Raw genomic sequence first — 22,500 nt, 5'->3', positions numbered from 1 at the left:
ACAGCAGTCTTTATTAGTGCAACTAATCCTATTTGGAAGACCTTTGCCTTCAAGCTTTGGCTTGGCTGACATTGCCACCCTGTCTGTCTGAAGCTATTCTGAACTTTCCTTTTCTATTAAAAGACTCTTTCAATTTGTCTTTTTAATAGACGATGAAAGATTAAGAGAGTTGACTGCCAAGCAACTGCTTAAAAAAAAAAAAAAAAAAACGAAAACTCAGCGCAGTCTTATAGGCATTATCTCCATGTCTGGTCCTAACCATCATTAAAAACATAAATTTCTGAGGGCAAATCATTTCCATTTTTATTTTTTCTAAAGAGCATTTTCTTGTTTTTTTAAAAGATTTATTTATTTGAGAGAAAGAGAGAGAGAGAGGGAGAAGGAGCACAAGCACAGGGAGGGGCAGAGGGAAAAGCAGACTCCCCAGGGAGCAGGGAGCCCACTGGAAGGCTAGATCCCAGGCCCTAGGGACCATGACTCCAGCCAAAGGCAGATGTTTCACCAACTGAGCTACCCAGGCACCCCTAAATTTTTCTTAAATTGCAAAATATTACTAGGAAACAGGCCTAGTGTATTTCTTTTAGTTTTTTTAATTTATCATTTATCACTAGGTTTCATAGTGTCTTGGATAAACTTGTTTATTAAAACAGTGTTGGGCATCCCGGGTGGCTCAGCAGTAAGGTGCTGCCTTCGGCCCGGGGCGTGATCCTGGAGACCTGGGATCCAGTCCCGCATCGGGCTCCCTGCATGGAGCCAGCTTCTCCCTCTGCCTGTGTCTCTGCCTCTCTCTCTCTCTCTCTCTGTGTCTCTCATGAATAAATAAATAAAATCTTTAAAAATTTAAATTAAATAAAATAAAAAAATAAAAGTCTTCACACTGTTGGCACAAATTCTTCTGCAAACCTTCACAGTTCATCAGGCTATCTTCAAAACAGTTGTATCTTTGGGTAACTTTTGCTGGCCATAAAAGTTATACATACTCATTATTAAAAAAAAAATCAGTAAACTATTCAGAAATGAAGGGAGATCACCCATAATGTTACAAGTCAGAGAGGCAATCACTGCTAACATTTGGAATCTTTCCTTTCACTCATTTTTCATTGCTTATTGTTGACATATTTGAGATCACAATGGTTTCACAAGAGTTGTATGTTCCTCCCACTTCATTAACATGATAGAGGACAGGCTCCTTCCAAAGCCAGAAAAACTCTGTATAAAAATCATCTGTGGGATCCCTGGGTGGCGCAGCGGTTTGGCGCCTGCCTTTGGCCCAGGGCGCGATCCTGGAGACCCGGGATCGAGTCCCACATCGGGCTCCCTGTGCATGGAGCCTGCTTCTCCCTCCGCCTGTGTCTCTGCCTCTCTCTCTCTCTCTCTGTGACTATCATAAATAAAAATTAAAAAAAAAAAATTAAAAATCATCTGTAATGGCTGTGTTATACTGCATTGGATGGATATTTGATAATTTCTTGTCTGTTCTCTCTTCTATTTCCAATTTTTTGCTATTAAAATTAATGCTGTGATAAATAGAAAGAAAGAAAGAAAGAAAGAAAGAAAGAAAGAAAGAAAGCTGTACTAACCTTCTTTGCCAGTATGCTAGATTATTTCCTTTTGGTAAGTATTATTTGTAGTGGAATAATGGAGTCATTTATCAACACTTTAAGGATCTTAATAAACAACATCAAACTACACTAAGTTCATATTCTGTATCAAAAACAAACCAAAAAAACTTTCTAAATTTGATAAATGAAAAAATATACATTATTACAATTTCTGTTTGATATCTCTAATTCGTTTTTCAAATTAGTGATTTCTATTCCTGTACCTTTAACCTAGCAATTCCACTTCTAGGAATCTATACTAAAGACTATATTTCCACAAATATATAATAAGATATTTATAAGGAATGTTTACTGCAGCAGTGGGAATAGCCGGGAGTATGGGAGTTGGGGTAAGGGAACGATATCTTTGACTTTATGCATTTTATGTCATTTGAATAAATTATTGTAAGCATGAACTATCTTCTGTAAATAAAAACAATAAAAAATTAAATTTGCATCTTCTCCCTGAGTATTATTTCTATTTGACAAAAATTATAAATATAAAAGAGAACAAAAATGTTATCTTCTGGGACTTCAGATAATCCCTGAACTCCAACAAAAGAAAAAGTGCTAAAAACCATCATACCTAATTCTTTAGCATCTCCTCCTGCTGGACTTCCATTTTCCTGTCGTGCTACAAGTGAACTCAAGATAATGTTTGTTGCCCCAATCCTTGGCAGAGTGACATGTGTAAGAAATGGCAAGTTATTTTTCTTGGCATATGCTTGACTTGTTTCTCGTCTCTTCCTGAGGAAGCCCCCTTCTGGAAACAAAACAATCCATTTTCGATCTCTGCTCCTGTAATTATTTTCTAGGTGCTTTTTAAGAAGCAGCAGCTGCTGGTCACGATGAGATTTTCCCTAAGGAGGCAGACACACACATAGTAAGTATAGGTACATTTGAAATTAAAACTCCATCAAATTAAACAGTAATAACAGCTTCTAAAGTAAATCCCAATCATAGATTAGAAGAGCGATTTTCCCCCACTTACTTCCCCATTTGACCACGGTGGTAAAAAGAAGTGATTAGCACTTACATTGCATTAGCACTCTAGAGGCAAAAAAAGTACTCTAAATGCCCCTGAAGAGTTCACTCATTCATTAGCTTAGTGACTATTTACTGAGTGCCTACTACGTGGCAGGTGTCATCCTACACACTGGAGATAGAGAAGTAAGTAAGTAAGACCCTCATGGAGCTTACTTGAGTGGAAAAGATAGAAAACTAAAATGTATAAATTCAGCTGGTGATGTGTTAGGAAGAAACAGAGTAAGAGGATAGAGAAGGTCAAAAAGGTCAGGGAAAACAGCTCCAAGGAGGTGAAATTGGAGCAAATGGGCTGGTAATGTGAGGGAACCAGTCAAGTGGAGAGGAGAGGCAGAGGACGCCAGGTGCCAAGAACAAGGACAAAGGCCTTGAGGTGGGAACAAGTGCTGCATGTTCAAAGAGCAGTGCCAAGGCCCACGTAGCTGATGTGTAGCTGATGTGTGATGAGTGAGGAAGATAGTGTGGTAGGAGAGGAACTGCAGAGAGAGGTGAGGACAGAGAAGGGCCTTGAGTTTGGTAAATAGTTTAGGATGAGAAGTCAATGGGTGACTTTGAACAAGGGAGGGTTATGATCTTATTTACATTAAAAAAAAAAAAAAAAAAAAACTGCTGGCTCCAGGGACAGAAAGACTCCAAGAGATAAGCCTGAAGACTATTGTAGTAGTACAGGCAAGGGGGTGTGATGAGATTTGACTACGGTGTATTAATGAGAAGTGGATACGTTCAGGAAAAAGTTTAAAAGAGCAAACAGGGCATTCTAATGGACTGGACCTTAGCATGAGGGAAAGAGAAGAAAGAGGATGGCTTATGAGACTTCAAAGAGGAATCCAGAAAAATTTGTAGGAAAGCCCAAAACCCATAGACAAATATTACAAGAGTTCTTCCTTTCAGTTTGGTTAATTCACTAATAATTTTCCAGCCAACACTATTAAAGAAGGCCCCAAAATAACGTGTATGCTTACAGACTTTAAATTATTCCAAAGGCAAAACAGGTAAGACATTTTCTTATTTTACTGAATTGAATGATCATGATTCAACTTTATTAAGTTCCCAAGACTGCACGTAAAATATTCTTAATATTCTTGGAAACATCTATTAGTAAAATCCAAGAGACTTTCCTTACCAATAATACTTTTTCTTTCTCCCCTCCCTCCACGCTACAGACTTTTATTACTATCTATTGGTGGGGTGGGGGTGCGAGGGGAGAAAATGTTGCTCTTTAGAAATGAACTTGCAATATCTCTGATAAATTTGAAATATAATCCTTAAGTATGTAAAACTTTACATTGTAATATAAAGGAAAATGCTTTGGAGTACATTATTTTCTTTTTTTTTTTTTTAATTTTTATTTATTTATGATAGTCACAGAGAGAGAGAGAGAGGCAGAGACACAGGCAGAGGGAGAAGCAGGCTCCATGCACCGGGAGCCTGACGTGGGATTCGATCCCGGGTCTCCAGGATCGCGCCCTGGGCCAAAGGCAGGCGCCAAACCGCTGCGCCACTCAGGGATCCCTGGAGTACATTATTTTCACTTTTATATCCTCAAAGTACACTGACCATTTAGTATAATCTAATGAAGCCTGGGATTATCAACAGGGTCTACAGTATAACCGTGATAATTTCCTCACTCTCATGATGGAAAGGGCTCTGTATTCACCTAGACTGCTAAGCTTCAATGGTTGCTTCTGCTTCTTTCCCTCGTGGTACTCTAAAGATTAGGCTAGTTTCCCTTGTTAAGTTGTTCTAATCACTGCTTATTCTGTCTCAAGCTTTTGGCCAATCCCCACTGCTGCTTCCTCCTGAGGTTCCAGTGAAATGCTTTCATTCATCTTTCTGCTCAGAAGAACCAAAAGTGTTTCCAGAAGTAACTAGATCATTGCATAGCATGTGAAAAACCAAATGTTCTGTATATAAAAGTGTCTAGAGTAAAGCATTTGTGATTTGTGACACCTATAGTCCCCTTAGAAGTTTACACACTTCCAGCCTATTTCTGAATTTGTGGTTCTCTGATGAGGTTTAATCAGATTCATCAGTTATTCATTAAGTACTTATTATGTGCAAGGCTAAAGCTGCTAAATATATGAATACCAGATAAGTGTGGCATTACTATACATAAAAACTCTTATATATTTCAATTTTTGAGAAAACAAAGCATGTGATACTAGTAATATACAAGGGAAATAAATACCATAATGTAGTGCTGACATGATAAGAGGGTATGATTTTTTCTTCTACACTAACTAAACTTATACCTGATGCTTGGGACTCATTTTCAATTTATCTTCCTCTATCAAACTCACTGTTACTCTTTAGATTTGTGCCTAATATCATCATCTTCTCTAAAGTTTTTCTGAATTCATAAAAACTGATGAATTCACTTTTCCTACTATGAATTTCCAAAATATTTTTTATCTACCTACTGGTTTTAGATACTTTCTTTATCATATAATAGTGACTTGTCAATAAAAATAATAGTGAAAATACAGATGATGATAGTGACAATCCTGATAAAAATGATGACAAAGGGAGCAGGCACTGTTCTGAGTGTATTACTTCATTTAACTCCCACAACCACCCTATGAGGGCAATACCTACTATTCTCATCTGAAAAATGAGGAAACTTGAGAACTTAAATAACTTGCCTGATTCACAAAGCTAAGAAGCAGAAGAGCTGAGACTGTGGCAGGGGCTTGATAAATCTTTACTAAACATTGCACTGTTTAGATGTGAGGAGAAAGGTAGAGATTAGAATATTTGGAATGTCACCATTTTATGGCTTGAGCATATTCAAAATCAGATCAAAATAAATGTTTCAGAGAACAAAGATTCAGAAGAAGAGCTCCCTGACATACTAGAGCCCACTCTATCTAATGTAATTGGTTTGGGTATGCCTATGTTTGCAATAAAGAATCATTCTGATCAGGCTATCATTGTGAAAAAGGGAATGCTCCATTACTCACCTGTCTTATAAAGAAGTCTCCATGAATTAGAGAAACAATTCCAAAGTTTGTGTACTTAAAAATATGATCCATCAACCACATCATTTGTGCAACAACCTAAAAGAAATAATTACATGTTAAATAGAAGAAACCTGCCACAGTGCAGCCAGGTCTCTAAGTTTTAAATATAATCATCCAAGCATACTCTTAATTAACCTAATATCTTAAATCTAGTGTTCATTTCTACAATTAAAGAACAAAGTCTCCATGAAAAATAATAGTCCTGATTCCAAGTCTTAAGATCCCAGGTCTCATGTATATACACATATTACTACCTAACAAATAAAGCTGAATTAACTTCTTAAGTTTGGACTTAATGATTCCAAATTTGTTCTACCATAAACAAAGTCTCTGATAATTCTTATTTAACTTGTAAAATTATTTTGAAATAAAATGAAGTTATCAAAATGAGGGTTATAAGTTTAATTAATAAGCACTAAAGCTTTATAAAATACGACTTTATCTAAATGGCTAAAATTTTAAGTTATAAATTATGAATGTATAAATGTAAAATTATAAAATTTTATACAAGTACTAAAATGTCCAAAATAAAAGAACATTCAAAATTCACATCATATAATGATTTATACATTCTACGGTTAAAAAGAGTATTTGTTAGTTTATGCAAGGCTATACTCTTTATCGGCACAAAAATATTTATAGCATCTCAGTTCTTAAACATAGAAATAATATCCTTTGCTGATAAGAGTCAATACTCATATTAAGAGCAAATGACTTTATTTCAAACAAATTTCAAAATTAAATAGAAGTGTAAACAGGGGTCTAATTAATAAACTAGTTAACTGTTCCTCTCTGCTGAAGAAATGGCATTCCTTGTTATAATCTTTAAATAAATTCATTAAAAGCAACAGCCTCAATCAAGAATGCAATAGAGCTCTACTTTGGTTTCTAAGGGAATAATATATGTAAAGCTTCAACTCAAAGCACCAAATTATACGAATTTATATATTAGGAAAAAAATTAGCATTGACACTCCCACACTGCTTTTACAGAAACATTATAAAACCTGACAAATAATATAATATTCAAGCTTCTGCCTTAATTTTTCACCATCACTAAATAGTTCAATTACAAAACTCCTATCCCATCAGTTTTCCTATGTTAAATCACTTTAAAAAAAAAATAAAGATTCATGGCCAGTAAAGAACTGATTCCCCAAGTCAATTAATACAGAATAAAGTGATTGCCAACATCTCATTTTTCAGTCTTGTTTTGCTTTGTAATGACTTTGTTTAAATAGATTGAGATTTGAACTAAATAGAATTTGCTGAAAAGTGCCCCAAAGAACAAACCAAAAACAAGTGGTTTCAATCTATAAAATACTTGAGTTTTATACACAATATGAAGTTTAGTGGCAATTTATTGATTTCTGGGTTTAAAATACCAACGCTAAAGCAACAAGCTTTTATATTTAACCTTACATTTACAGTGGATTTATTTCTTCAATTAGAACGGTCATCTAAAACAAATCAATTCAATAAAATAGCCAAGCTATCTTCTGAGATTTGTATGGATAATTCTGTCCTTATTTTAAAGGAAATGTTACAAGTCAATAAATGTTTATTACATGTCTAATAAAGTTCTTTTGATAGAAATAAAAATTCTTGCGGTGCCCGGGTGGATTAGTTGGTTAAAAGTCTGCCTTCGGCTCAAGTCATGATTCTGGGGTCCTGCATTGGACTCCCTTCTCAGTGGGGAGTCTGCTTCTCCCGCTCACTCTACCTTCCCCCCATTCATGCTCTTTCTCTCTCTTCTCTCTCTCTTGCTCTCGCTCTTGCTCAGTCTCTCTCTCAAATAAATAAATAAATAAATAAAACCTTTAAAAAAAGAGAAAGAAAGAAAAATTCTTAGTTTTGTCATCGTTTACCATAAAAGGGCATGGCTCAATTCACAGATACCATTTAAAAGGCACCAGCACATTTAGAAAATACAATTAATTCTTCGTTTTATAGTCCTCGAATGAAGGTCAGTAAATACCAGTTGCCTGAAGCAACTCTTCAAATGTCAATGTTTCATAGGCCTGTCACTCAGAACAGAATTAGTCCACATCAATTATTCTTTATCTGGAAGCATGGGTGTTCTAAATATAGAAAACATCTAGAGAGGCTTACATGAAGGACTTCATCCTTTATATCCTTCTGAAATTATAGTAAACTGAATGGTTGTCCTGTTTAGAAATTTGTAGGGATAATTTTGGTTGTCACAATGACTAGGGAGTGCTACCAGCATTTAGTGGGTAGCAGTCAGGTATGGAAAACATACAGCAACGCCCAAGACAGTTCAGAACAACAGTGCTGTCCTACCAAAATGCCAACAGAAATCCGGATGAGTGACATTAACAGGTAGTACAAGAAGTCTCCTACTAAATTTTAAAAGCTTTGTTACAATAACATTGCTTTTAAACACATTTTTTAATTGGCCCACAATTCAGCATTAGCCTTCTTTTTTTGTTTTTGTTTTGTTTTTGTTTTTTTAAAGATTTTATTTATTCATTCATGATAGACATAGAGAAAGAGAGGCAGAGACACAGATAGAGGGAGAAGCAGGCTCCATGCCAGGAGCCCGATGCAGGACTCGATCCCAGGACTCCAGGATCGCGCCCTGGACCAAAGGCAGGCGCCAAACCACTGAGCCACCCAAGGATCCCCATAGCCTTCTTTTTTTTAATGTACCCACGGAGTATGCCATAAGCCAAGTAAACATTTGTATTGGTAAGTGTAAATTAATATTGCCCTATGCTTATCTAGGCAGGAGGGAGAGATTATGATGCTTCCAGCTTTTTATTTCTCAATTACTCCTTTATGAAGGAAGATAAAAAATTCCTCAAGATTTCAAGTTATTTGCTAATATCAGATCATAATAAAAATGTTTGGTATAACTAATCTGAAAATAAAAACAAAATTACTCTGGACAGAAAAATGAACCTAAGTCAAACTACAAAAGCAAACAAGTGAGACAAATTTTCCTTTGTCTGCATAATTGGTGAATTTCAGATTACCTACTATTCTAGTTAATATAGTTATTATCCATGACAAACTGGGGTGAGAATAATAAAGTTAGGTGTATTTATACTGACCATTATAATCATTCTTTGAAATTAAAAAACCAATTAAGGACACTTGTAAGGCCTCAGAATAATTACCATGTCATTAAGAATAAAAATGTTAATTGGGGATTCTCTTTGATGAAAAGCCAAATACACTAGTCATTACAAAATTTTAACATCACAATAAATATTATTATAAGTGCAAATCTATTTATACAGTGATATTCTCTTAACAGTTCAAGATTCTGAATATAAGAAGGGTTTGAATTTATTCCACATTCCAGCAAGATTATGCCTCTGCTTTCCAGATAAACATAAAAAACAGATTCTATAATAACCAAACATATTTTCCTTTACTCTCACCTCATTTTCTGACTCTCCTACCCATCCTGAGCTACTGCATCAAAATCTCTGGGACCTAAACACACTACGCTAGTCTTGCCTTGGTGCTCTGGCCAATACTGTTTCACTAAGGAAGAAGGCACTTGCTTCATCACTCTAACTATGCCAAGTTTATGTCCTCTCCCCTCTACAAAGTTTTCTATACCTGTTGTAGATGGGGGGCCCACCCTCCACTAAATAACTTTCACTTTGCAATTCAGTATTGGTCATTATACTTTCCCTCCACTTGCGCTGAACTCTTAGATCCTTTAGGACAGCGTTTTACAGGATGGTGTTCTATTACAGTCACTGACCATGAATATGAAGCACTTAATAAACTCTATTCATTTGTTTCTTTACTATTAGGATAAATATTAGCTCCCTTAATTTATACACTCTCTATTTATTTAGTTTTCTATGAACCCAACCTCTTTAACTTCTAAGGTGACAATTCTTTTAATGCTAAAGACTGAATTTATTTTACACCTGCTCAGTTGATAGATGGATTTTAGTTATCAATATAAGCCATATAAAAACGATGGTTCATACATAACCTAGCAACACTTAATAAAATGAGCCTAATATCTTTTCTTTCAATCCAAAATATTTACCTTTATTTCTTGGGGTACACATCCCCAAGATCACCTAATTCACTGACCAACTTAAGCCTCTTTCATCTTAAACAATACTGCTTTTTGTGTCTGTATTGTTCAAGCCAGTGACTCACCACTTCACCTCAAGACAGCCCTCAATCTGAGTATCTTAACTGTTTTTACCTCAGCTATCTTTTAAAAAATAGCTTTATGGAGATATCATTCACATTACTTTCCAGTTACTTTTTTGAAAGTCTCCACATCCCTGTCCTAGATTTAGAATTATATTTAGAATTATAGATGAGAATTGTAATTATAGTTAGAATTACCTAGAATTGTATACATTTTTCTTTTTAAAATTTTCTCAATTTTCAGGAAAAGTATAGATATTAAAGTTAATGTTCTAAACCATAGTAAGACACTTGAATTGATTCTTTGTTAACCTCTCCCTTCTGCTGTCTATCTCTGCCTTCAGGATTGGCTTACCAGTCCTTTGTCTTGGAGGCACATCATCAGAGTGCACACATCTCCTGTTGCCTGATGATTCACCAACATTACTGCTTCATCTTTTGAAACTGCTTTAATATCGTCCCCCCATTCCATCACTGTAAGAATAAAAAAGCCATGACTTTAAAGATTTTATATTACCAGTAACCTTATGTTAGAAAAACTGCTGTACATCAATGATGATACATCACCTAGCTAAAACTTCTCAAAGTTTCAACTAAGTTTACTTCCTCTAAACATCAAGATATAAAATTTTATAAAGCCCCCAAAATACCCATTAAAATGTAAAATGGTCATCCTTTGATCTAGAAGTTCTATTTCTTAGAATTTATCCTGTACAAACATCTGTACAAATAGGCAAAGATATATGCATAAGGGATGTTTATTGGAACTTAAATGTTCACCAATAAGGGAGTGAAAAGAAAGTAATAATATAAGGGAAGAGTATATAAATCCACTGAAAGTATAGAGGGTATCTCTCTATACATTAACACTTGACTTGTTATTAAGGAAACAAAGCAAATCACAAAACAGTACAGATAGCATGATTCCACCTTTTTAGAGAAGGAATAAAATTTATGTTATTTGATACAGTGAAAAATATCTTGGGGAATGAAATCCAAACTATTGATATTGATCATGATTAGGACAAGGTTTCCAGAGCCCTTCAAATTCTACTTTATAATAAAATGTGAAACATTACAAATATATGCAGGTATTTTCATTTTAAAATAAGAAAACTAGTAAATATGTTATATTTATTAAAAATCTCTAGACAAAAAGTCATTGGACCTAAACCTATATGTACACTCTAAGGAAAACAGTGGTGTCCCCTTATGGTTATGTTTCATTTTACAGTAAATCTACTTCACAGAAAAAAATATAATCCAGCCTCAGTTCTGAACATCAAGATTCTACAAGACAAAGTTTCTAAGGTTCCTCAAATGTTTGACATAAATTATGAGAGGCTGATTATGCATTAGAATTCTCTCATCTCACACATGCTAAAGGAAAAGAAATCAAGCCACCTGTGTGTAATAATTCTGGATGAAATAGGCATGGGGAGATGTGGAGCACACCTGCTTTGCCTCTTCCAGCTCCACTCCTTCTCCAGACACCATTCACTGTCACCCCAACATTAGTGGAACTCCTCATAGGAGTTCATGTGAGAAAAGGGATCTAATTTTTTCTTTCTTTTAAAACTCACTTAAGCAAGGCATTTATTTATTGATTTTAAAGACCTTAAAATTTTGTACTAAGGAAATTTCAGCTGAGCTAAACATACAGTATTAAGTTATGTGACCTCCTTGCAAAGTGAGATATTCCAAACACTCTATCAGATATTATTACCAACACTTAAATAGCTTATACTGTATAGGAAAATTTTTAATTTTTTTTTAACTGAATGCAGCATAAAACTACATTAAAAGGATGTCAAGGGATGCCTGGGTGGCTCAGTGGTTGGGCAGCTGCCTTCAGCTCAGGTCGTTATCCAAGGATCCGGGACCAAGTCCCACATCGGGATCCTGCGAAGAGCCTGGTTCTCCCTCTGCCTATGTCTCTCTCTCTCTCTCTCTCATGAATAAATAAATAAATCTTTTTTTTTTAAAGGATGTCAAATAATCCTTAAGAAATAGAGGCAGAATACTGGGAGACAGCCCAGCTCCTTGAAAAATGCAGCAGTACTAACTTTCCTTCCAGTGGCCTTTCCTTCCCCAAGTTCTCATCCAGCTCAGCTGACAAGCTAACTACCGAAACATATTTAAACAGCTGCTGTATCAAACATTGCTGTGGGGAGTATGAATTGGTACAACAGTTTGGGAAGTCAATTTGGCAATATATATCAAAACTGAGAAATGCAGAAAGCTTTTTACTCAGAAATTATACTTCTAGGAATTCAACTTACAGATATATTTATTTATGTGCAGAATGACATATGAAAAACTAGTTACTACAGCTCTGTAAGAACAAAGAGGAAGGGGTGCCTTGGTGATGCAGTTGGTTAAGCAGCTGACTCTTGGTTTTGGCTTGGGTTGTGATCTCATGGTCTTGAGATCGAGCCCCACATAGGGCTCCATGCTCAGCTCGGAGTCTGCTTGAGATTCTCCCTTTCACTATGGCCCTCCTCCCTCTCATGCGCTCTCTCTCTTTCTCTCAAATAAATAAATCTTAGAAAAAAATAAAGAGGAAAGAGAGACTAGCAAGGGAGACTAGCTCAAATTCATAGAAACTGAAAAAAATAATGGTTGCCAGGAAGGAGAAATGTGAAGGTGTTGTTCAATTCGTAGAGAGCTTCAGTCTTGCAAGATGAAAAAGTTCTATAGATTGATTACACAATAATGTGAATATACTTAACAATGCTTAACTGTACACTTAAAAATAGTTAAGATGGGGGTGCCTGGATGGCTCAGTTGAGCAATTTTGGTTTCAGCTGAGGTCATGATCTCATGGGTTGTGGGATCAAGGCCTGCCCACATCATGGGGCTCCACACTTGTGTGGAGTTGGCTCAAGATTCTCTCTCCCCCACTTCCTTTGCTCCTCCCCCTGCTTGTGAGCTCTCTCTAAAATAAATATTTTTAAAATCTCTTTTAAAAATTATTTATTTATTTATTTATTTATTTATTTATTTATTTATTTATTTATTTATAGATACACAGAGAGAGAGAGAGAGAGGCAAAGACACAGGCATAGGGAGAAGCAGGCTCCACACAGGGAGCCCAATGCGGGACTCAATCCCCGGTCTCCAGGATCACACCCCAGGCTTCAGGCGGTACTAAACTGCTGCGCCACCGGGGCTGCCCTAAAAAATCTTTTAAAAAATGGTTAAGATGATAAGTTTTGCTATGTATATTTCATCACAATTAAAAATTTTAAAGGGAAACTAATTAAATTATATGTAAAGGAATATTATATAATCATAGCATTTATATACTATTATGAAATGATATACTGTAAGTAATAACAGCAAAATGCAGAACAGTGTATCAGGAAAGCCATTAGTTGGGTTTTAAAAAGGATGGTGGGAGGAGTGTCTGGGTAGCTCAGTTGGTTAAGCATCCGACTCTCGATTTTGGCTCAGATCAAGATTTCAGGGTTATGAGATTGAGCCCCATGTTGGGCTTGTGCTGGGCATATAGCCTGCTTAAGATGCTCTCCTTCCCTCTCCTTCTGACCCTCCCCCCATCCTGCTTACATGCATATACAACACACTCAAAAAATAAAATATAAAGGAGGGAGAGGAATATATTTGCTAAATAAAAATTCCCCCATCATGCCTCTGCTGACAACCCTTCAACAGAGATAGACAGACACACACACACACACACACACACACACACACACACACACCTTAATTCATTCCTCATTCAATAAATCAGCATCAGGCACTATTAGGTGTTGTGCATATAAAATAAAAAGAACAAATGTATTATTCTAATAGCAGTTAAGATGCTCAAGAAAAGTCTATCTTGGTTCTATAAATATTGAGCTATTAAGAGGTAACATGGAAAGTCTTCTGGCTCCACATCTATATAAACATAAGTTTCATAACCAAATACTCCCTCAATGTAATTTCTGCCACATTAATGGAAAATGCTAGATACCTAAGTCTATGCGATGGGAAAACATGTAAGTGAATATAATTGCAAATAAAAAGTTTTTTTACATAAATGTATCCTACCTGTTTGCTTTATATAAAGTATAATTCTAGCGTGTTGGCTTAAATCTCATATATTGAATTTAGAATCCTCTGAAATGGGTTCTAATGGGTGTTCCCCCCCCCCCACCAAATTTTCATCCATCTAAAATCTGTAAATGGGGCCTTATTTGAAAACAGGGTCTCTGCAGAAAAAATCAGTTTAAGATGAGATCATACTGGATTAGGGTGGGCCCTAAATCTAAGTCCAATATGACTGGTGTCCCTTTACAAGAGGGAAAAGTGGAAAGAGAGATACATAGAGAGAAACCTACGTGACAACAGAGGTAGACTTGGGTGACAGATCTACAAGTCAAGGACTGAGGACAATTACCAGAAACAGCAAGAGGCAAGGAAGGATACTCCCCTAGAGCTTTCAAAGAGAGCATGTCTATGCTGACATCTTGATTTTGGACTTCAAACCTTCAGAGCAGTGAGAATAAATTTCTATTATTTGAAGCCACCAGTTTGTGGTCCTCTGTTATATTATAGTAGCCCCTGAAGCTAATATACCTCACCCACCTCAACTTTTCCCATCCTTTTTCTCTCTTTCCCATTCTATTCCATACTCTCAAATTATAGTTTTTTTCTGATAAAATATGGTAAAAGAATGGCACTGTTCTTTAACATCTAGAACATTTTAATAGACATCTAATGTTACATATCATAAATGGTTCTCAATGTTCATTTCTATAATCCTTTCAAGATTAAATCTAACATACTTTATCTCTCAGCCATAACTTAGCCAAAATTTATTTTCAAACTAAATGTCAATTTACTAAGACTCACATGGTATACTAAATCAAACAAGTGAAGGCAGCTCAATCAAATTCTTATTAAAAAATTATCCTGATGTAGCAATAAAGTCATGTTGAATTTTGTAAAATCTAAATTTTTTTCCAATAAATTCAGTTTCCAATATTTATGGTATTCTTTTATCATACTTTTACCATACCACTACATACTTCAAAGACCACCGTTAGAAAGTCATTCGGCAAACAAATCAAGATAAAAATGCTTGTAGAGGGTAGCCCTGGTGGCTCAGCGGTTTAGCGCCGCCTACAGCCCAGGGCCTGATCCTGGAGACCCAGGATCGAGTCCCATGTCAGGCTCCCTGCATGGAGCCTGCTTCTCCCTCTGCCTGTGTCTCTGCCTCTCTCTCTCCTCTCTGTGTATTCTCATGAATAAATAAATAAAATCTTTAAAGAAAAATGCTTGTAGAGAAAAAGCATTTATTTTATGTATGAAGTAGCTATCTTCCTCAGCTCATACCTTGCTATCCCAGGACCTAGAAGTATAATAATGGAGTCAATATTTTAACTAAGGAATAGGATTATTTGCATGTTAAAGAACAGAATCTATGGATACCTGCCAGTTCTTACACTGTACTGGATTGGAAGAACAAAAATATTTTAACATACTGTTCTATGAAACAAATTCTCAAAAAAGAACTAGGTCAGGTCCACTATTTCCAAAGGGAATGAAGGCCAACTGAATAAAATCTGGAAGTTTTCTTCCAGATTTCTTCTCTACTCATAACTGAATTTTAAAACTTTTTGTTAAAAACCAAAGACAAAGATTATCACCTACCCCCCCAACACACATACTTTTTTCCTCCTTTTTCTAATATATCATCAATAAACCTCCCTCAAAAGTTACAGACTAGTATTGATCGAGATAGTTCACATCTCAAAAAGAAATTAAAAACAGTATTAATGCACCACAAATTCCTTAAAAACAGTGATGCTTAAGGCCATTATACTGACTCACAAAACAGAATTAATATGGGAAAGAAAGGTTGCTTAACATGACCATAATAGCTCACCTAAGTTCAAAAAAAAAATATGCCTGAAAGTTCATGCCACAAACTGTTTTACTATTCAGTGCTTCATATTTCTTATTTACAAAATATTGATAGTATTAAGGCTACTCAAATATAAAATGAAAATCAATGCTATATAATTGACAGAAATCCTGGGTAACTGGATTACGTGATGGTAGAAGTCACTTTTGGAATCACTATTAAGTACAAGAGTCATATTTCTACTGTGTCTTGCCAGGTCAGGTATTCACTATTTAGTGAAGAATAAAGAACGACCCACTACCACCAAAAGAGAAAAAAAAATCCATGAAAGAATTTTACATACCTCAAGAACTGTGGCTGTTAATAGCCCACACTGGAGGCAGACTGGGTTCATCTAAAGTTAGGGGAGAGCAGAGCAAATGGGGCAAGAGAGAAGAAGAGACTGAGGCTATTAATTAAGAGTGGCTGTGAGAAAGCAGGCAATGATTAGCGGAGAGGAGGCTGGCTGGTGAGGAAGAGCCAAGCAAGGGGGAGATTAAAAGAAACCGCAGTGGCTGCTACTCTGACAGAGATACTCAGTGCCATCCCCTTTGTCCACCCTTACTCATCCTATTCAAATTCTCAGATGTAGGGTCCAGACATTAGGAAAAGCTCCTGATTCCACTTCTAGGTATTTATCTGAAGAAAAGAAAAACACAAACTGGAAAAGATAATGTGCACCTCATGTTCACTGCAGCATTATTTACATTAGCCAAGATAGGGAAATAACTTATGTTCATCAATGAATGAATGGATAAACACACACACACACACACACACACACACACACACACACACAAACACATACACACACACCATGGAGGAATATTATTCAGCCATAAAAGGAGTGAAGTCTTGCCATTTGCAATAATATGGATAGACCTTGAGGGTTTTATGCTAAGTAAAATAAGTCAGAGAAAGACACTGTATGACCTTTTTAAATATGTGGAATCTTTTTTTAAAAAAAGATTTTATTTATTCATTTGACAGAAAGAGAGCATAAGCAGGCAGAGGGAAAGGGAGTAGCAGGCTCTCCGAGGAGCAGGGAGCCTGATGTGGGGGGCTCAATCTTAGGACTCTGGGATCATGACCTGAGCCAAAAGCAGATGCTCAACTGACTGAGCCACCCAGGTGCCCCGTTATATGTGGAATCTTAAAAGCAAGCCAACAAACAAATGCCAAGCGTAAAGACACAGAAAACAAGCTAGTGGTTGCCAGAGGGTTGTGGGAGTGGGGATGGGCAATGGATGAACTGTTTTGGGTTTTTTGTTTGTTTGTTTGTTTTTTAGTTTAAATAAATTGTTAAATTTTTTAAAAAGTGCATTGTTACGTGTTATTACCAGATACCCCCCAAAAGCCTTTAATGTGAAAGACAGAAAACAGAAAAATAAAAGACCTGGAGGAAACAGAAACAATACATGAAAAAGAAAACTTCAAAAGAGACCAGCATTAATACACTGAAATAAGAGGAGATGATGATGATGGCAATATAACCATGAGATAAGAAGAAGATGCTTTCAAAAAAAAAAAAAAGGAACATTTAGAGAAGAAAAAGGAGCTGTTGGAAATCACCATGTTAGCAAAATTAAAATCTTAATAGAAAGACTGGGAGGTGAAGTTAGGGAAATCTGGAAAGTAGATTAAGAGTTGAAAAACAGGAGAGAAAAGATTTGAACATGAGAAGGCCATTCCACAAAGTCTAATATTCAAATAACAGAAGTTCCAGAAAAAAGAACAGAGGAAAAGAAACCAAAGAAATTTTTAATTAAAGAACATCTGAGGATGTGAATTTCCAGATTAACAGGGAACATCCAGTAACCAGTACAGTGGATGAAAAGACCCACATCAAGGCATACATACAAAGTTTCAGAACAATGCAGGCAAAGAGAAGATCTACAAATGTTCAGAAAGAAAAAAACAGGAAACAAAGGTAAGGACAACAGACTTTGGACAACAGCTATAAAAAGTTAAAAGCAAGTGACAGTTTCAGAAACCTGAAGAACTATTTCCAACCTGGAATTCTCCACCCAAACTATCCATCAGGTGTGCAACATCTTAAAAAAACAAACCTCTTATTCTCAGGAAGCTGGATATGTGCTTGCCAAATAAGGGGATAAACCAAGAAAGAGAAAACTATGATATTAAGAAGCTGGGAATGCAAATCCAAGGACAGGCAAAAGGAATTCCCAGGATGATAGGAAAAGGATGTCAGGTCCCAGGGTGTTAGTTAGCTGCATGTTAGAGTTGCTAGATAACCAGTCCAAACTGGGGTTAAGTTGGGTTTCCTAGAGAGATTGTTCAAAAAGATGAAATTGACAGAATAGCATATGAATGACTTGAGAACTCTAAAACTAACAAGAAGCTTGGGGTTGAATTAGTGATCATTTCAGAGAGAAGTAAGCAAAAGAAAAACAAAACAAAAAACAAAAATAAAAATTACTAACTCTAGGGAAAACACTGTAGGAAAGTGAAAGTAAATACAACTTTATTATATGGCTCAGCTATGTATAGATTATATATTCATAATTAAAGAACACTGCTGAATATTGATATAATACAAATTATAATAAAATTCAAATACAAACTAGAAAAAATACTTTTTAAGGTATTACTTAAAAACAGTATAAAGATTAACTTTTTCTAAAAATGTATAGTTTCCAAACATTTAAATAATATAATATATATGTTATATAATATATAAAATAATATAAGTAATAATTAAACAATTTAAACAATACCAAACAACACACAGGAAACAATCACCCAAAATTCCACTATCCAGAGGTAAGAAGATGCTATTAAAACTGTGTAGCATATCTTCCAGTGATTTTTCTATGTATATAAAGATAAATTTTCAATTAGCAATAATCATGCCTCGGATAAATCTCATTGGCTATGATAACTGCCACTGTGCAAAGCTTATATAAAGATAACTTTTCAAGCCAAAAAGGAATGATACTTAACATACTGCCTTATACCATTTGAAATTTAATATATCATATAAAATTGCTGTCATGAAATATGCTTCCACATTATTTTTAATGGCTATATAATCATTTATTACATGTAAGTCCTGTAGCTTAGGTAATTCCCTAATGCTGATTACTAGCTATTTATTATAGAAAGTGCTAGACAAATAAATACACAAAGCAAAGAACTATGGGATTTCTGATCTAAAAACTATGGTGACATTCTTAAAACAAAGAGTAAAAATGTTTCTATTTACAAATGTTATCAAAACAAGTAAGTTAAACACACAAAAATGAATTTTAGGAAGTAACAGAACTGCTGTATATCTTCATTGTGGTGGTGTTTATATAACTGCATATGTGTCAAAAACTCAGAGGCTATAAACTACAAAGGGTAAATTTTACTGTATGCAAATTATACAACAATAAACTTGACTGAAAAACACATAACAAATTTAGAAGACATGACTTTTTAACATATTCTTTGAGTCAGTCAGTGAATAAACTCATAGAAATCTAAAATCTTTTTTGGATGTAAATAAGTTCTAAATGGATTACAGAGGACCAAAGAATCAAAAGAGCAGAAGTCAATGAAATCAATAAAAAACAGAAAAGTAAAGAAAATAAATGAAAACAAAAGAACTCTTTCAGAAAGTCCATACAATTTATAAACCTCTAGCAAAGCTAACCAACACCCCACCCCAAATTATCAATGTCAGGAATGAAAGAGAGGACATCACTACATGCCACAAAGATTATTTAAAAATTAAAGGTATATTATGAGCAACTTTACAAACATAAATATGACAATTTGAGTGAAATGGACCAATTCCTTGAAAACCACAAACTAACAAACTCATCAAAGATTAAATAACCTGCATAGTATCTCTATTAAAAAAATTTGATTATAGCCCCAAATTTCCAAATAATAATTCTTCTGGCCCAAGTGGTACCAATTGGCATATTCTACTAAACATTTAGAAAAAGAACAACAATTCTAAACCATCTCTTCCAGGAAACAGAAGATAACACCTTCAAGTTTATTATATGAGACCAGCATTACTCTGATACCAAAATCAGAAACATACAAAAGAAAACTACATTAAAATTACCATTAATATCCATTAAATTCTTCGACAAATATTACCAAGTAGAATCCAACAGTATACATCACAACCAAGTAAGATGTATCACAGGAATGCAAGGTTGGTTCAATATCAGAAATCAATGTAATCCACCATATTAACAATCTAAATAAGAAAAACCTTCTGATCATATTGATATGGTTTAAACAGTTGTGTCTCCCTAAAATCCATATATTGAAATCCTAACCCCCAAGGTGATGTAAATAGTCAGTGGGATCTTTGGGAGGTAATTGTCAAAAGGGTGTGGCCCTCATAAATGGGATTAGTGTCATTATAAAAGAGATCCCCAGAGTTCTCCAGCTCATTTCACCATGTGAGGGCATAGTGAGAAGGCCAAGAACCATGGAGATAGCCCTCACCATAAGGTGAACATGCTGGCACCTTGATCTTGGCCTTCTCACTCTCCAGAACTATAAGCAATACATTTCTGTTATTTACAACCCAACCTGTGATATTTTGCTACAGCAGCCTAAATGGACTAAGACATATGAATTGATGGACAAACAGCATATAACAAATTTCAATATACTTTCATAATAAAAAATCTTAGTAAACTAAGAATAGAAAGGAATTTTCTCCGGATGCCTGATGGCTCAGTGGTTGAGTGTCTATCTTCAGCTCAGGGCATGATCTTGGAGTCCTGGTATTGAGTTCTCCATCAAGCTCCCCACAGGGAGTCTGTTTCTCCCTCTGCCTATGTCTCTACCCCTCTCTGTGTCTCTCATAAACAAATAAATAAAATCTTAAAAAAAAAAAAAAGGAAAGGAATTTCCTCAGTGTAATGAAGTGTTTCTACACAAAACCCATAGCTCAGATAATATTTAGTAGTAGTTATACATTAATAATTCCCCCATAAGATTCAGAACAGAGCAAGGACATCAAATCTCTTCTCTCTTATTTCACAGTATAGTCAGTTCAATAATACAAGGGGGAAAAAGTCATGTACATTGGAAAGGGAGATAAAACTGTTCATATTCCAATGGCATGACTGTCTAGGTAGAATATCTCAACTAATCTACAAAAAGCTCTCATTATTGAAGGGGCACATGCACTCCAATGTTTGTAGCAGCATTACTAACAACAGCCAAATGGAAAGAGACTAACTGTCCATTGACTGATGAATGGATAAAGAAGAAAAGATGTGGTGTGTACACACACACACACACACACACACACACACAGGAATATTATCCAGCCATCAAATAGAGTGAAATCTTGCTATATGCACTGTGGAAATAAGTGAAATAAGTCAGTCAGAGAAAGATAAATATATGATTTCACTCATATATGGAATTTATGAAACAAAACAGATGAACATATGGGAAAGAAAAAAAAAAAGAAAGAGGAAAGCAAGCCACAGAGATGCTTAACTATTGAGAACAGACTGAGAGTCGATGGAGGGACGTGGGTGGGGGATGGGCTAAATGAGTGATGGGTATTAAGGAGGGCACTTGCTAATGATGAGCACTGGGTATTCTATGTAAGTGATGAATCACTAAATTCTACTCCTGAAACCAATATTATACTAATGTTAAATAACTAGAATTTTAATAAAAACTTGAAACAAAAATACTCTTATTATTGAGTTTAATAAAGTTGCAGTATTTGAAGTCAACACACAAAATATCAATCTTTTTGTAACATAAATGAGTAAGAAGAAATAAAAAAATTTAAATCCTATTCATGATAGTTCAAAAAATATACTTAGCTATAAATGTAAAACACATAGAAGGCCAAGGAAGGCCAAAATAAAATGAAATGTCTGTGGATTGAACAATTCAACACAATAAAGAGCCAATTCTCCCACAAATGAATCTACAAATATAATGTAATCTCAATCAAAATCCCAGTAAGAATTTTTTCAGATACAGACAACAGGAATCCAAAATTTATAAAGAAAGGCCAACAAACTCGAACACCCAAAATAGCTTTGAAAAAAAGAATATAATTGGAGGACTCACACTACTCAATTTCAAAACTCACTATAAAGCTACAGTAATTGAGATGGTCTGGTACTGATAAAAGAGAGACACACAGATCAACAGAACAGAAAAGAGAGGCTAGGAATAGACCACATGAATATGGCTAAGTGATTTTTGACAAAGGTGCAAAATCAACCCCATGGAGGAAAAAAATAGTCTTTTCAACAAACAAAATTACAGAAATATGAAACCTCAACCAATACCTTATACAACAACAAATTCAAAATGGATCAGAGAACTGAATGTAAAACTTAGAACTACAAAATTTCCAGAAGAAAACTTAGGAGAACATCCATGACCTGGTGCTAGGCAAAGTGTTCTTAGACATGACATGAAAAGCATAATCCATAAAAGAAAAAATCAGTAAACTGGACTTCATCAAAATTTAAACTTTTTGCTCAGCAAAAGATACTGTTAAAGGGATGAAAAGACTGTGAGAAAATATACACAATCACATAGCCAACAAAGGATTTGTACCTTTGTATCCAGGAAAAAAACTGGAATTGTAGCTACGGAAACGCAGAATGGTATAGCCATTCTGGAAACCATTCAGCAGCTTCCCATAAAGTTAAAAATCTTCTTTTGTTGTTGGTTTTGACAAACATTTAAAAATGTAAAAGTCATTCTTAGCTCATAGGGCCATATGAAAACAGGCAACAGAAAAATTTGACCCA

General features: G+C 35.2%; 1 protein-coding gene and 1 pseudogene across 1 annotated transcript in view; both read right to left on the bottom strand.

The window, feature by feature from the left end:
* The window catches only part of LPGAT1 (lysophosphatidylglycerol acyltransferase 1), an 86,993-nt gene that overhangs the window by 41,438 nt on the left and 23,055 nt on the right, over positions 1 to 22,500 (bottom strand). Inside the window, 3 exon segments of the mRNA XM_041757555.1 lie at positions 2,188 to 2,461; positions 5,606 to 5,701; positions 10,172 to 10,290. Coding sequence (XP_041613489.1) covers positions 2,188 to 2,461; positions 5,606 to 5,701; positions 10,172 to 10,290 — 489 coding nt within the window.
* LOC121475545 lies at positions 18,479 to 18,650 on the bottom strand (annotated as a pseudogene).

The sequence above is a fragment of the Vulpes lagopus genome, chromosome 1, assembly GCF_018345385.1.
Source record: "Vulpes lagopus strain Blue_001 chromosome 1, ASM1834538v1, whole genome shotgun sequence".
In the NCBI taxonomy this organism is placed as follows: domain Eukaryota; kingdom Metazoa; phylum Chordata; class Mammalia; order Carnivora; family Canidae; genus Vulpes; species Vulpes lagopus.
This window is presented reverse-complemented; position numbering and strand designations above follow the sequence as displayed.